A 14,946-nucleotide genomic window follows, 5' to 3' on the forward strand; every position below is an offset into this window, starting at 1 on the left:
GCTCATTTTATTCACCTATTTTTATGATCAGGTGATTGAATGCAGAATCCCGGCGCCAGCAACTCATGCAATGGTTTTTGCAGATGAATAAGTAAATATTGTCAGGTTCTCAATGGTATTTCAATGAAACAAATTCCATCCCATAATTGAGAACCACTGCCCAACAGGATTTGCGGCTGTTGAAATATAAGTTATGCACATTCATGACGGTGGACATAGTTTTGATATTTATTTTTTCAACTCATCAGCAATAATTTATAACAGCATAATGTGTGTAAAGCAACAATATGTGCAACAACTGCTCAGTGAAATCTTAAAAAAAAAAAGAAAATCCAAAGACGTCCACAACACCGACATAGACATATATGTTTATAGTACATTCACAAAAGATTATTTACAGACATACATGCCACTTTCTAGAACAGTTGGTTTGAGGCGAGACAGCTGAAGAAAACTACAAAAGCAATGTTTTCCAAACACAAAGCGGAAATCATCTGCACTCGATCACATGTGAAACGTATTCAAAAAGCTAAACATCACTGAACTTGCAGGATTTTTTTTTTTTTTCTCGAATGACGGTCCTATGACCACAATTTTACATCATGACAGGGTATAACACAGAAGGATAGTCTGGTCGTGACAATGATGGGAATGGATCATGAGAGAAGAGTAACATGACACGTGTTTGTTTCAAGGCAGCAAAACATCAGAAAACAAGAAAAGTTCAACGCGGACGGTTGGATTTCAAATGGGTCGCGTCACTTTTGGTTGGTGGAGCGGGGTATAAGCAGAAAAAAGTGCACTTTACATCTTTCGAGAGGAAAGCTCTTCCTACTTACAAACTTGTACAGCTTGGAAAATACAGGTACATTCAATATCAAAGATCTATAAGGTGCTATCCTACATTGTTTCCTGCAGGTAAAGGGGTCATCTCATCATGGAAATGCTTTCTTTTGATATTCAGCCTAAAGAAAAGGCGTCTTTTAGGATTGTTCCTTCAAAGGAACCAGAGAAAAAAGTAATTTGGACCAATTTGTGTACATTTCAAATGGATTTGAAGTGTATGTGTTTATGTGTGATACTTCTGCAACAGAGTATCTCCAAACAAGAGTACCCCACTCTTGCTGGGGGGTGAGGTATCGAGGCCGTACGGACCCATGTAGTGCACATTTACATCTTGATTAACTCCACTTCATCCAGGTTGGAATATTTACAGTCCGAGCGGCCAACATGTTCCGAACCTTGGCGGAGGTCATTTGCTTACATCCAAAGAGACTGGCTGATTGGGATATTGCGCACTTGTACTGTAGTACTCAAAGTTTGGCACCAATGCTGCCATGTCAGAATATTTTATCAAAGAGGATACAAAACTAACTGCAGCATAACACGACTGCAGCGTCGCGTTAACGCCAATCATTGTCGATAAGCATTCAGATGAATGAACCTAGCATAAGTGCAAAAGGCACACGCTGTCAGGACTGATCCGTCAAGATAGCTAAAATACACAAAAAGCCTTCATCGTTGACATTGTCTCACCAATTGTGTGTGAATACTGAGAGATGCTGCTTCGTCCATCACGACATATCATATCAACCCAGTTGTTGTGCAACTATGGCCCCTCGGGGCTGTGAACAGAACAGGGCAGCAATATGGAGCAATATGTTTAGTAAGTACTATGATCTTCCAGCATTGTCAGGTATTTTGGACACCCAAAAAGAATTGTACACCCATCCTGGATGACTAATAGGAATATTCAGGTAGTATAAATACTATTATTATGAAGTTTGGTGTGCTTGACTCTCAGCATTCACACAGCAAATGTGTCCAAAAACAGAGTGCATCATCTCCCAGACAAATTAGCTGCTTTGACAGGTGGGAAACGGGTCACGTGGGTCACCCTGGCTTTCCTGTGACGCGTCAATGATGTTGTCGTCACCTTCGTCACACGCGGGACTTTCCTCACGCTCCTCAGGTGAGCTCGCCTCACCCTTGTCTCCACACTGCAGGGGGTCCTTGCATGGAGAGGAAGCTCCAAAGTGCATCGACAGGCCGGGAAAGGCTGCAGCAGCCGCGGCCGCTGATGCTTGCGCAGGGTACAGCCAGGGAAAGGGGGATGCGAGGGCGGCCGCCGCCGGGTACACGCACTTCTCCATGTTGCTTTTGTCAAAAAAAGGCATGTAAGACGCAGCGGCAGATGGGTTGATGAAGTAGAAAGGCATGCAAATAGGCGTCTGCTGTCCCACACCAGTTAATCCCATCAGAGAGTTCATGAACGCCACATCCGAGCCCCCGGAGCCGTTCCCAGGCCAGTTCATCTTTGGTTTCTTGGCAGGACGATCGTCTCCAAACTCCTGCTTGATCTTGGTAGCTTTGCCTCCTCCCTCGCACTCTTTGTCCTTAACCTCACCCTTCTCTGCCTCGCCCCCGTATCCACTGTCCGTGTCCGTGTCGTTCTCGGTAGCATCCCCGCCTTGGGTCCTCTGGATGACTGGGACTTGGTTGTCAGCTTTCTGGCTGTCTTGTGGTGTGTCTCCACTGGGGAGCTGGTGATGCTGCTGGAGGAGGGGCAGCCCGCCAGACTGGGCCTGAGACAGGACCTTGTGGAGGTGCTTGACGAGTTGGGCGCAACTCTGTTCGCGTGTGGTCCAGTTCTCGAACTGGCTCAGGTACTGCAGGACCTCTTTGGCACACGTTTGGAACCCGGAGTGGAAGGCGTCCAGATCGGCGTGAATGGACGTCTTCATCGGCCCCTCTCCTGCAAAATATCATAACAGTTAGGATGAATCAATGTGTGTTGACTGGGTGGTGCACCTTTAAGATGATTGAGTCACTGCACTAAGGACAACAACACGTGACAGTGCACGTGCTTGTCTGCTGCGTGTCGTGTGTGCACTTTCACCGCGCACACACGCGCGCGCGCGCACACACGCACACACACACACATCATTTGCATGAATAGGACTTCAGGTGTTCTGCTCACCGTTCTGCAAAGCAATGATCTTCTGGTGCTGCTGCTCCGTGACTGCGGTCAGTGCGTTTAAATGCTTCAGAGTTAATTCCAGAACAACCGCCTTCTCTAGATGGCCGAGAGTCTGCGTGGACATAAGCACATTTGTTGTATGTATTCATCAAAAATACAAATAAAAAAAACGTCTTGATCTTACCGATAGCTTTAAATGTTCTGGCAACAGATCCTTCAGCTGACCGATACATTCATTGATTCGGTCTCTCCTCTTTTTCTCTATCAAACGGTGTGGTAACTTATAAGCGTCCTGTTGACAGAGAGTTACGTGTGAACAAAGAGGTTTTTAGTATATAACCAAAAGAAAAAGACAAAACAATTCCTACCTTCCCACCATCCTCCCGCTTTATGCCGCGTTTGGGTTTGCACATGTATAGAGAGGGGTAGTCCACCCTAAAGTAAAAGGAAAACAAAAAACAATGTGCGGTTATAGACGAGTTTGTCCTAAAAGTTTGGAAAACAGTTTAAAACATGCTCACCCCAAAAAATCCGCACGGTCCATGAAGTGTCTGTCGTGTAAATGTGCTATTCTGTCATCCATCAGATGTCTCCGACTGCTGCTTTATCGCCCCTCACCTTCCTGGGGAAATGTTCGTTATTCCACGGCGTGCTTGTTCTCCTCACACTGATGTCTCCACGTTCCCTCCACGACTAATGTGTCTCCACTTCCCCACGCGGCGAACACTTTGCAAAGCCGCCAGAGCGCAGGCGCGCCTCTGCTCCGCTCTCACGTGTCCTCTCACGACACAAAGTCCGCTAAGACCTGCTGCTCCGCGTGTGCGTGCGCGCGCGCGCGTGTCACTGCAACCAACAGCTGGAGGCTGAAATCATTGTGAGATGTGATTCATGCAACGAACAAATGAACACATGCTTGATGACTTTACGTCTACTGAAAACGTCATCAAGTCTTTAACTGAGGCAAAGTGTCACGTGACAAACACCATTTGTTTCCCTAAACTTTCCGTCTCTGTTCGACATATTGTGTCTTAATGTTTTTTAAATTCTGATTTTTTTTTATCTAATATGTTTCATCAATCCAGTTTCCATAGGTTACTGCTTGTGCTCATTAGTAGAGGTCGGCGATACTGCAAATTGTGGTATCGATTTGATGCCAAATAAATACAGGGCCACTGTTTCAAACCTTCTTACTGAAAAAGATCATTGAAAGATCTGGTGATTTACGTTTACTTTATTGCTCGTGGTTATAATCAAAATGGACAACCCCTAAGAACAGGTTGATGTTAGGTACAGCAATAATAACATTTGACATCGCAGAAGAGGTTTATTACATGCAATTACAAAATAAAGCTGACAGTACAAAATAAGTTTTAAAAAAACTCCCATTGTCTATCATTCAAATCCTTGTTGTGTACACTTACTTATTCACCAAGTTTGTAAACAATATAACAATACACTGTATACAATCATTTTGAACAACACAAAAAACAAACAGTCCAACTAACACATACTAGATAAATTACTCCAAAACAACACTAAAAGGATTATGAGACCAACTTAATTGTGTGTATTGTAGTATAGAGGTACAGTCCAATTACAGGCCAATTCCCTAACAACTAGACAATGGAACTCACCAGTCTCATCATTACATCATTAATGCACCTTCATTTCACACCTGCTCTGTCTCAAATATAACATGTATATTAGTAAAGACTGGAGCATTGTCCTCGATAGCTCTACTCAATGATATCATATCAGTTTATGGAGCAAAAGTACCCACAGAAGGTCCTCCCCTGACTTGGACATGGAAGACCACACTAAGAAATACGTCACTATCACTATCACTGGAGCCTAACCCAACTGACTTACTATATTGGATACACACTGGAATGGTCACCAGGCATACAGGAATCACATGGAAAAGTCTTCAGTTTGGAGATAAAGGTATAATTACTTAATTTTGTCGTAAGCAAACGACAGCTCGTCCAATCTTGATGAAAGTCATATGTAAATACAGAGCACATTGAAGGTGTGCTCCTGCATAAAAGCGCTCATGCGGTGCATTGTAACCATGGCACTGGCCCAGCTGTGTGCACGAACACGTGCACTGCACTCACTGATCTCAGCATGCGGTGCTCCTTTCACGCCTCCTTCTGCTGTTTGTTTGTCAATGCAGATCATTTCAATTTATGTCATAGATCACCGCGATGCTCATCACAGTCGCTATTGACCATGCTGATGCTCGGAAGGTTCCTCATGCAAATGACACACCATCCATCCATTTTCTCAACTGTTTTGTCAGTTTAAGGCCGCAGGGAGCTGGAGCCTATCCCAGTTGACTTCAGGTGAAAGGACGACACCCTGGACTGGTAGCCTGTCAATCACAGGTGAGGTGCTGTGTAGACAACCATTCGCATTCAATTTCGCGCCTGCTGACGCCGAGTGAGACACCGAAGCCACGCTGGCTGGGAAGTGAGCCGAGTTAACAACTATACCAAAGGTCTCAAACTCAACTTACATGGGGGTCGCTGGAGTTGTTGTTTATTATTCCCCATAATAGTCACTTCTTTGTGTGTGTTTACTTACCTGTCACATGTGCCATTTTTGTGTTGGCACCACGATTGTAGTTAGTGTTCCCCTCCAGTTAATGTGACTGTGTGACAAGCTCACTGTGAGTTCAGTGTTGGCTTGCACTTACCCTGACTTCACAAGCCGCAGTTAGACTAATCTTTGATGTAGGGATGGGTGAGTGAAGCCTCATGAAGGGTTGAGGCTTTCCTTGAAATGATGCCAGAACAGATTCGGAGAGTTGATGCTTCAGTGAAAGCGACAGCAGCAACATCTAGTGGAACAGTGAAATCAAAAGCAACTAAACGGAGTGAAAGACTGGTGGCCGTTACTAATGCACACAAAACTCGCCAATGCTCTCCTTGCAAGCCCACATTGTTCAATAGCTTGGTGGTTGTTATATACGCACAAGTTGGCGCCATAAAAACCTGTCAAACCAGTGACAGCCACCAATCCGTCTTGACGTATGAAGCTTCCAACGTAATCGGTCATGCAAATATTTACAGAATGATACAAGCTCCTAAGGTCTTTTTGGAAGCAGTGTGATTCAGGAAGTCTGACACAAGCTTCGAGGTTTCAGGTTCATTTGACCATCGCTACTTTGATGTCAAGTAGGGAGCCACAAAATGTATCCTGTTGGGTTGCAAATGCCCCACGGGCCATGGGTTTGAGACCACCGAACTACACGTTCAGTGACACAATAAGTACTAAACTTGAAAAGACTGCTTATAGTTTTACAGGTTTTCACTGATTTTGAAGGTAACGGGTTTGTTTTATAATTTTCGGACTGTTTATTATCATTGTCTTTTATGTGCTATCAACAGTACTATGCACAGTACTCTACCCAGTACTCTGTTCAGTCAAGCAATTCAACTGCTATATGAGTGTACTTTTACGAATGAGAAAGCAAGTCAACTTTTCAAACATAGGCTAAGCTACAGTGGTGTGGAAAAGTGTTTGCTCCCTTCCTGATTTCTTTATTTTTTTGCATGTTTGTGACATTTAAATGTTTCAGAGCATCCCAAAATTTAAATATGAGGCAATGACAACACAACTGAACACAAAATGCAGTTTTTAAATGAAACGTTTCATTATTAAGGGAGAAAAAAAATCCAAACTTACATGGCCCTGCGTGAAAAAGTGATTGGGAATTTCTAAAGCTTTGTGACTCCAGTGAACCACAGTGAGAGCCATTATCCACAAATGGTGTAAACATGGAGCAGTGGTGAACCTTCCTCGGAATGGAAGGTTCCCCAAGAGTGCAACGATGACTCGTCCAAGAGGTCACAAAAGACCCCACAACAACATCCAAAGAACTGCAGGCCTCACTTGTCTCAGTTAAGCTCAGTGGTCATGACTGCACCATAAGAAAGACACTGGGCAAAAACGGCCTGCATGGCAGAGTTCCCAGACAAAAACCACTGCTGAACAAAAAAGGCTTGTCTCAATTTTGCCAGAAAATATCTTGATGATCCCCAAAACCTTTGGGAAAATACTCTGTGGTCTGACGGGACAAAAGTTGCACTTTTTGGAAGGTGTGTGTCCCATTACATCTAGTAATGTCACATTTCAGAAAAAGAACATCATACCAACAGTAAAATATGGGGGTGGTAGTGTGATGGTCTGGGGCTGTTTTGCTGCTTCACGGCCTTGAAAGGCATGTTGTGACAAATGGAATTATGAATTCTGCCGTCTCACACACCAGCAAGTCCAACTCTGAAAAGACTTTGGAGTGGCCAAGTCAAAGTCCTGCCCTGAATCCTATTAAAAAGGTGGTTCATGCTGGAAAACCCTCCAATATGGCTGAATGACAACAATTTTGCAAAGATGAGTGGGCCAAAATTCCTCCACAGCGCTGTAAGAGACTCATTGCAAGTTATCGCAAACGCCTGATTGCAGTTGTTGCTGCTAAGGGTGGCCCAACCAGTTACTAGGTTTAGGGGGCAATCACTTTTTCACGCAGGGCCATGTAGGTTTGGATTTTCTTCTCCCTTAATAATAAAAAGGTTTACTTAAAAACTGCATTTTGTGTTCAGTTGTGTTGTCATTGGACAATATTTAAATTTGTTTGATGATCTGAAACATTCAAGTGTGACAAATATGCAAAAAATAAGAAATCAGGAAGGGGGCAAACACTTTTTCACACCACTGTATCAATACAAGAGTGTTGTGAATCATCTAGATGTTAAAACACATTCTGATCAGAGTAGATGCCTTTCGATAACTCTTCTCAAGTGACTTTCAAAGATGACGGTTCCTTTATGCAGCGGAAAGAAGCATGCAACCAAAGGAAGTGTGGCCTCTTCCATTTATTCTCTGAATGAGCAAGTGTCTGTGTACATTCTCTTTCCTCTCCTGAATTTACATACTTGAGATTGTGTCACAGTGGTATGCTGGAAACCCTCCTTTACAGCTTTCTGCCGCTGTTCCCTCCTCTTTCTCTGCTCCAGTGTAAGCCGCCTGCTATATGTGGCACTGGAGCCGTTCAAGGAATCCAGTCCAAATGTTTTCCATATTAGTTCAGCGCCTCCTCTCTTCCCAAATAGCAGCACTAGGGAGAGGAAAGCCTCGGTAGGGAGGGGAAGAGGAGGCGGGGGCGGGAGTCAGACGGAAGGCAGGCAGGCCAACAGTTTCCAAGCAGTGCCGAAAAATTAGTAAGGACTGAGAGGTAAAGATACATACAGCAAGAAGAGACATGGGCCAGGGCCAGAAAGGTTCCTCAGAGCAGAAGGATGGCAGAAAGAGGAGAGAAGATAGCCCGTCGCAAGACGACGGCCATAAGTGCAGAGTGTGCCGCTTTCCTCTGCTCGTGGCCCTGCTTCAGCTGCTCCTGGGGGTGGCCGTCACAGTTGTGGCCTTCCTCATGTTGGCCATCAGCCCCTCACTGCTGGCCAGAGAGACGCCACACTGGGCTGGGATCATTGTAAGCTTTTTGTGCTCACTTATATATTCATTGCATGGAAGCTTCCCAGGTCTTGTTCCGTGTGCACGACAGTCACAACACACTGGTATTGCAATAGAGCTGGAACAGTTGTTTGTATTCGGATGAGTGTGTGAGTGACAATTAACCCTATGTTGTTTGATGAGGTAAGCCCAGTGCAGTCTTGGAAGCCAGCATGTGTCTTTGACCTTTGAACGCCATTTAAATCGTCTCTACTCACAAATCAGACACTTTCAATTGCCTTGTCAGCAGCACACACTGCACCTACACGGTCACAGTCTTTCTCCAAACCTCCTCCCATGAGTGCACAGACAGTTAAACTAACTCTCTATATTCAGCATGTGTGTAATTATACCCGTACAACGAGAAGAGCCAAAGAAAGAGTAGAAAAGAAGAGAATTTAGCAAGTGGCAACAGTTGTGAACTCTCAGATCCAATTCAAGCATAATAATGCTATGCTTTGGCAAAGGGGTATTACTGTAACGGGGTTTAGTATCGTGGTTGTAGCTTACAGCACAGCAAAAACGTTTCTTTCGTCAACAGATGAGATAGCAGATATGTCGTGTGTAACTGATGCAACCTATGTGATGTGGTCGCACCAGCCTACAGAAGGAGGGAAGCCTTGGTTTGCAGTGGTGAAGAACTGCACTGCATCCTACTGAGAGCTGCGTTGAATATTTTGACCTGTTAAAGTAGTGAAATAATGTAACCATGATAATGTAGACACCTCTCAACATGATGTGGTGCAGTTCTACACCATTGCTAAGTAGAATCAATTGTTAATAATACAGTTAGGTCGAAAATGATTTACTGTTTTTATGATTTTGCCACAAGGGGTTTGAAATAAAAGAAGCGGATGTTTGCAGAGTCCTTTCATTGGGAAAGAAAGGCTTTTTCCAGTTGTTTATTTTCAGTTGAGTAAAAGCTTTCCAGTTCCAGGTGCTTTTGTTTATCAATGTTGTTGTTCTCCAAATGTAGCTAAACAAGTGCCATTAGACTCCGTCTTTCATCTGTGTGTGTGTGTGTTACCGTACAGTTTAGTTGATATGATCTTTAATATTTGTCCAGTTCCTTGATGTCTTTGATCACAAGTACTTTGGCTTTTCCCAGTCTCCTTTGCCGTTGGTGGTCCAAGTACGGTATGTTAAGTCCAAGTTTCTTGGCTATGTTGCCATTGCATTTTGTCAGATTCTCATATTTGCAGATGTTTGTTACTTTCAGCTTACTTCTCTGCTTCAACAGCGCTTTCCTGTTGGTGAATTCTATTCTACAAGTGCGGTGTTGATATTTGTTCCGTACCTCTTCCACCTCCTTTTATTACACAAAGTTACTGCTACTCCATTGATCCAACATTCATTTCATGTGGTCCCCCCCTCCCCCTTCAGTTTTCAACTTTAATTCGGAGTCCAGTCACAATCACATTAATATATATATCGGATATGATCTGTTTGATGTAGGATGGTATTTCCCTCCTGCAGCTCCTTGATGACAGATTGGAGAACTTTGGCTGTTTTCCTTTGATCCTCAGTGTCATGGAATACCTTGTCTTTTTATCAATACATACAGTACCTGTACGTTTTTTTATGTTTTACTAATACTGAGAGTAGATCTATCTGTGTATATATTCTTTTGGTTTGTAGTCGATCTCTTTTCATTGCTCTGAATTCTCTTTTGTCAATCTTTCATCTTCCTTTGTGATTCAAATAGCGCCTTCTTCATTCACTCATAAATCAGGGGTGTCCAAACTTTTTCCACTGAGGGCCACATACATAAAAATGAAAGGAAAGGGCCACTTTGATAAAAAAAAAACCAACACATGTAGTTATGCTAAAACGTTTCAAAGGAAAAACTGCGTCTCAGCTTTGTGATATAGGTGAAAAAGCGTAGGATTAGTATAAACTGTGGTCATTTTTGCTGTTGTTTTTCCCCCAAATATTTCAACTTTCTTCATAAATAATCTGCACATTTTCTTATCCAAATTTTTATGACATTATTCCCATAATATTTTGACTTTATTTCTATAATATTATAACTTTTCCCCAAGTTTTTTTGGTATTTTGTTTCTCATAATATTACGATTGTAAGAAATAACATTTTTTATTTAATATTTCAACTCAATGCTAATAAAATGACATTTTTCTTCATAATATTTCAAGTTTATTCTTGTCACATTTTTTTTCTTGTTAGAATACAATTTATTTCTCTTTTTTCTTTAAATATTATGACTTTATTGCAAAATTACAGCTGCTTTTTTCAATTTCTGCAGGATTTTTTTGTAATTTTCTAACTATTGCAACTTTCTTCTTGTACGTTTTCTTCTTATAGTATTACGATGTTATTCCCATAATATTTTGACTTTATTCCAATATTATTTTTCCCCAACCTAATTTCCCACAATTTTTTTTTTATTTTGTTTTGTTTGTTTCTCATATTATGACTTTAAAAACATTTGTTTTTGTCTTTAAACGTCTTTATGCGACTAAAATGACCTTACTTTTCCTTATAATATTACAACGTTATTCTCATAAATTTCAGACTTTTTCTCATTAGATTTTGTATCTCTTAATATTTTGACTTTATTGTTGTAAAATTACTGCTGATTTTTCAATTCTTGCAGTTTTTTTTTTAACATTTTATTTCCTTGTTAAAATATATTTTTAGAATGTGCCATGGGCCAAAAAAACAGCCGTGGGCTGCAAACGGCCCCTCGGCTGCACTCTGGACATCCCCCGTAGTAAATACATTTTTACTGCCGTGTCTATTGATTCGTGCCGTCCTACTTCCTGGGACTCTTCTTTGTCCAGGAACTCAAGGAGATTTTTGAACTTTTGTATTGGAAGTCATTCGATTGTTCAGGTGTACCTAATGAAGAGCCAGGTTAGTTCCCGTTTGCTATTCTCGTAAACTCAAGTGAGTCAAGGCCACATTTAGTTGAACAGAACAGGCCTCTGTTCCTGTTTTGGGCTGTTCTTATTGTCCAGCCCAGATGTGGTCTGCTGTCGAAAACATCTCTGGTTACCAGCATCCCGAGTTAGCTGCTCACGAGATTCATCCGAGTGAAAAACACTGAGGTCATCAACATCTTTCCAGAGAGTCCTGAGTGCTTAAGAACCTGGGAACAACCATGAAATAAGATGCTGCAAGTCAGTCACAAGACTCCAAATGCAGTAAGGAAAGAGTGTGAAAGAAAGAGTGTGTCTGTGTGAGCTAATCAGATAACACGCATTAAATTAGTCGCACTTGTCAACATGTGGGCAAAACAAGGTTTAGCGCTTCAGCACCCAAAGAAAACAAATAAATAAGGTAACAACTTTAATAGTGATGAACATCATCAAGTTAATGAGCCTATGTTGTCAATATTGTGATTATTTACTGACTTCTTCTGATTTGCTATTGCAGCTGTGCTTAGTTTCCATTGTGGGCTTCATCCTGTACTGCGTCACCTATCACCCTGATGAGCGCTCGTCTGTGCAGTTCATCGTCAAGGTGCGTCAATACTCAAGTAAACATCATGCAGCAATCAGTCAGGTCCTGTGATTGATAGGCAACACCATTGACAAGCGTGTAAATTGTACACGGAAGAAAGCGTAGCGCGCTGCAGGGATTCCAAGTAAAAGCGCGCAGCCGTTGACATAACTTCATGGTATCGTTTCATTTGCAAGAGTGGGAATCTTAAAGCAGGTCAAATCATTCTGTCACGATGTGCTATGGCTAGGAAGTCCTGGGCCTCATTTCATCCTTCATCGCTTACATGCGCGCGTGTGCCTTTCATAAGGGGAATTTCAAGCTGCTGTATGTCACGTGCTAACTTTTGCACTGCAAGTATTATATCTCACGCACTTTGTGCTGTGAGTACTTACACACAACATGTGCGCTAGTTACATTGTTGGCAGCTAATGATAGCGATTTGGCCAAGTTTTGCTTCTAACATCAGCTATCATTCAATACATAGCCCAGCAGTCCCCAAACTGGTTCCCACCATTCACCAGGTAGCACCCCACGACCACATGAGGCGCCTGCAAGCCTGCTTTTCATTACAGTTTTCAGTTAATTATGTGAGAACACTAGAAAGAAATGCACTCTGAAACGCAAAAGCGAGTATATGTTGGCCTTTTTCATTTTGTAAAAGTAGCGTTCACAAGAAAAAACGTTGGAGCCCCCTGATATAGCCTATAGCCTCAATATATAGTCGTAACCACATGACTGCAAATTGCTCATCCTCTCTATGAGAATGCTTTTGTGTGTGTGGACACGCAACGGAAAATTACATGAACACCACACAGCGGTGAGTGACCAACCATCTTATTCGAGCTTATAAGTGCTAAATTGAGTGTCCTGTGCACATACAGACTACTTTCTGTCCCTACCTGCTCTGTCAAAATCAGGCCCAATGAAGCAGTTGTTTATGCATTTGTGATGGTCACAGCCCCTTCTATCCACCCATGCTTCATATTTCAGAGCTGCTCCAAAATTAGCATAAATGCCATTTCGAATCAAGCAGCGCTCGTCACTTGCATAATTCCATAAGCGGGATGTAACTAAGAGAAAATACACACCACAGAATGAGGGCTGCTGTTATGTAAGTGATGGATTAAGATCAAACTTTAGTGTTATTGCGCTTGTGAAATTGCATAAACATCACAAAGACACGGTCACATTTTACAGCTCTATTTTTAGATCCTGGCCTTGGTTCAAAAAACACATGCGCACACTGGAAAGGTGTCCGAGGCTCTGAGGGCCTGCCCTTGCCCCTTGAAATGAACTTGCACCAGGCGCTGAGCCAGCGTGCCTGTTTATTTGTTTGGGTTGAGCATGAGACTACAGACTAAAGCTTCCGATAATTACAAGTCTTTATTATGATATCGCGCAAGTCGTTTTTTGGATGTCGGGTTTTATAATATGTGAATTTGTAATACAGTCTTACGTCCTTTGAGGTCAAGTCGAGCTTGACTGCTACATTCTCAATCATTCACCCTTCATCCCAAGAGAACATCTGTGCCATACGCAATAACAATCCCTCGAGACATTCTTTCCATTTGTATCAGACAGTCGAACAAGATTACAAAAAATAAAATGATACAAATATACGTATTTAACTACATGCACTTATATATAACTTCAAATTCCATGTATTTATTGATCATTATCATTTATTAGTGGTTGGGTACCTTATTCATTGCATACTTTCAAATGTGTTTAATAGTGTAAGGCATATTTAGGGCCTAAACCTGGCAAGAGGGAGTCAAAAAGTCATTTTTATGGGCTTATCAAGTACTTGTGAATTTTCGCCAATTGCGGGTGGGTCTGAAATTGTCATCGGATTGTTTTTTTCGCTGCTGTTATATGTGGTACAGACAACTATTTTCTGACATACAACACAGCAGCATTGCTAATGCGTGATGTAACACTCGTGTCCACAGCTCCTGTACTTTGCCCTGTGTGCAGTCGGCCTGGTCATTTCTGTGCTGGTTGTGGCCTTTGCTGGATACCACCACGCACAGACCAGCAGCTTCAGCTGCATGCCAGCCGCCGAGGACTGTCTGTGCACGTTGGACCCACATGACCCAATAGCTCGCACTTTCACCTATGAGGGAGTCAGCGACTGTCAGGAGATCACCGAGACGCTTCTGCTGTACCATTTGCTCCAGATTGTGCTGAATCTGGCCCAGGCCTTTGTCTGTGCCGTGGGCGCCTTCATCATGTGGAAGCACCGCTACCAAGTCTTCTTTGCTGGGCTTCAGATCGGAACCTTCCAGCAGTGGCACAAGGTTTAGCTTGATGACGCAGTGGATCCTTTTGCTGTTTATCCTGATGTTACAGCTATCTTGTGTGCTTGCTGTAATGATAATAATATAATATTGTCTTTTTGTACCTCTTTTGTACACATTTTAAGAAAGTTGCAACTGTTACAGAAATATTGTAACACGTTAAAAGGAGCACAGCAATTGATCACCTTTATTAATTTCCATTTCTTTCATTAAATTTGACAGGATACAAGTATCACACGTGTCATAATATAATACAAGTAGTTAGCAACACTGCTAAAATCCAAATACAAGTGGTCCTCGGTTTACTGCGTTCCGTGTTACAGCGTTTTTATGTCCTTCATGTGTTGTGTGTAGAGTGTGAGAGACTTAGCAGCCATAATGTAGGTATACTTACACCAAAACTCGACTTATATCATAGTCTCGGAACGGAACTCGCACAAAACTCGAGGACCACCTGTAGTATGTATTCTGTAGTATGCATTCTGAGATATATTAGTTATGATAGTTGACCCTGCATTCTCAAGTTATGCTTTGCAAATATTTCTGGTTCTCCAAAGCTAGAGTGAAAGCCTAAAATCTTATTGCATGAAATTCTGTGTTGCTTGCTTTGATGTATTGTGCAGCCAGAAAGTCTGTTCTGTTTCTGTGTTCGTGATCTGTTGATGCAACAACCAAGAAAAATAAAACAA

At 42.3% G+C, this 14,946-nt stretch overlaps 2 protein-coding genes across 2 annotated transcripts; one reads left to right on the forward strand and one right to left on the reverse strand.

Moving 5' to 3' along the window:
- Nucleotides 1-215: 215 nt before the first annotated feature.
- Nucleotides 216-3,804, reverse strand: bhlhe41 (basic helix-loop-helix family, member e41). Its single transcript, XM_054777540.1, has 5 exons — nt 3,502-3,804; nt 3,349-3,415; nt 3,165-3,272; nt 2,981-3,092; nt 216-2,755 (listed from the first exon to the last, which is right to left on the reverse strand). The coding sequence occupies exons 1-5, from the start codon at nt 3,561-3,563 to the stop codon at nt 1,857-1,859; spliced, it is 1,248 nt and encodes a 415-aa protein (XP_054633515.1). The 5' UTR covers nt 3,564-3,804; the 3' UTR covers nt 216-1,856.
- Nucleotides 3,805-8,027: 4,223 nt separating this feature from the next.
- sspn (sarcospan (Kras oncogene-associated gene)) lies at nt 8,028-14,946 on the forward strand. The gene is made up of 3 exons (XM_054777541.1): nt 8,028-8,471; nt 11,889-11,975; nt 13,910-14,946. The coding sequence occupies exons 1-3, from the start codon at nt 8,244-8,246 to the stop codon at nt 14,261-14,263; spliced, it is 669 nt and encodes a 222-aa protein (XP_054633516.1). The 5' UTR covers nt 8,028-8,243; the 3' UTR covers nt 14,264-14,946.

Source organism: Dunckerocampus dactyliophorus, chromosome 5 (genome assembly GCF_027744805.1).
Source record: "Dunckerocampus dactyliophorus isolate RoL2022-P2 chromosome 5, RoL_Ddac_1.1, whole genome shotgun sequence".
In the NCBI taxonomy this organism is placed as follows: Eukaryota; Metazoa; Chordata; class Actinopteri; order Syngnathiformes; family Syngnathidae; genus Dunckerocampus; species Dunckerocampus dactyliophorus.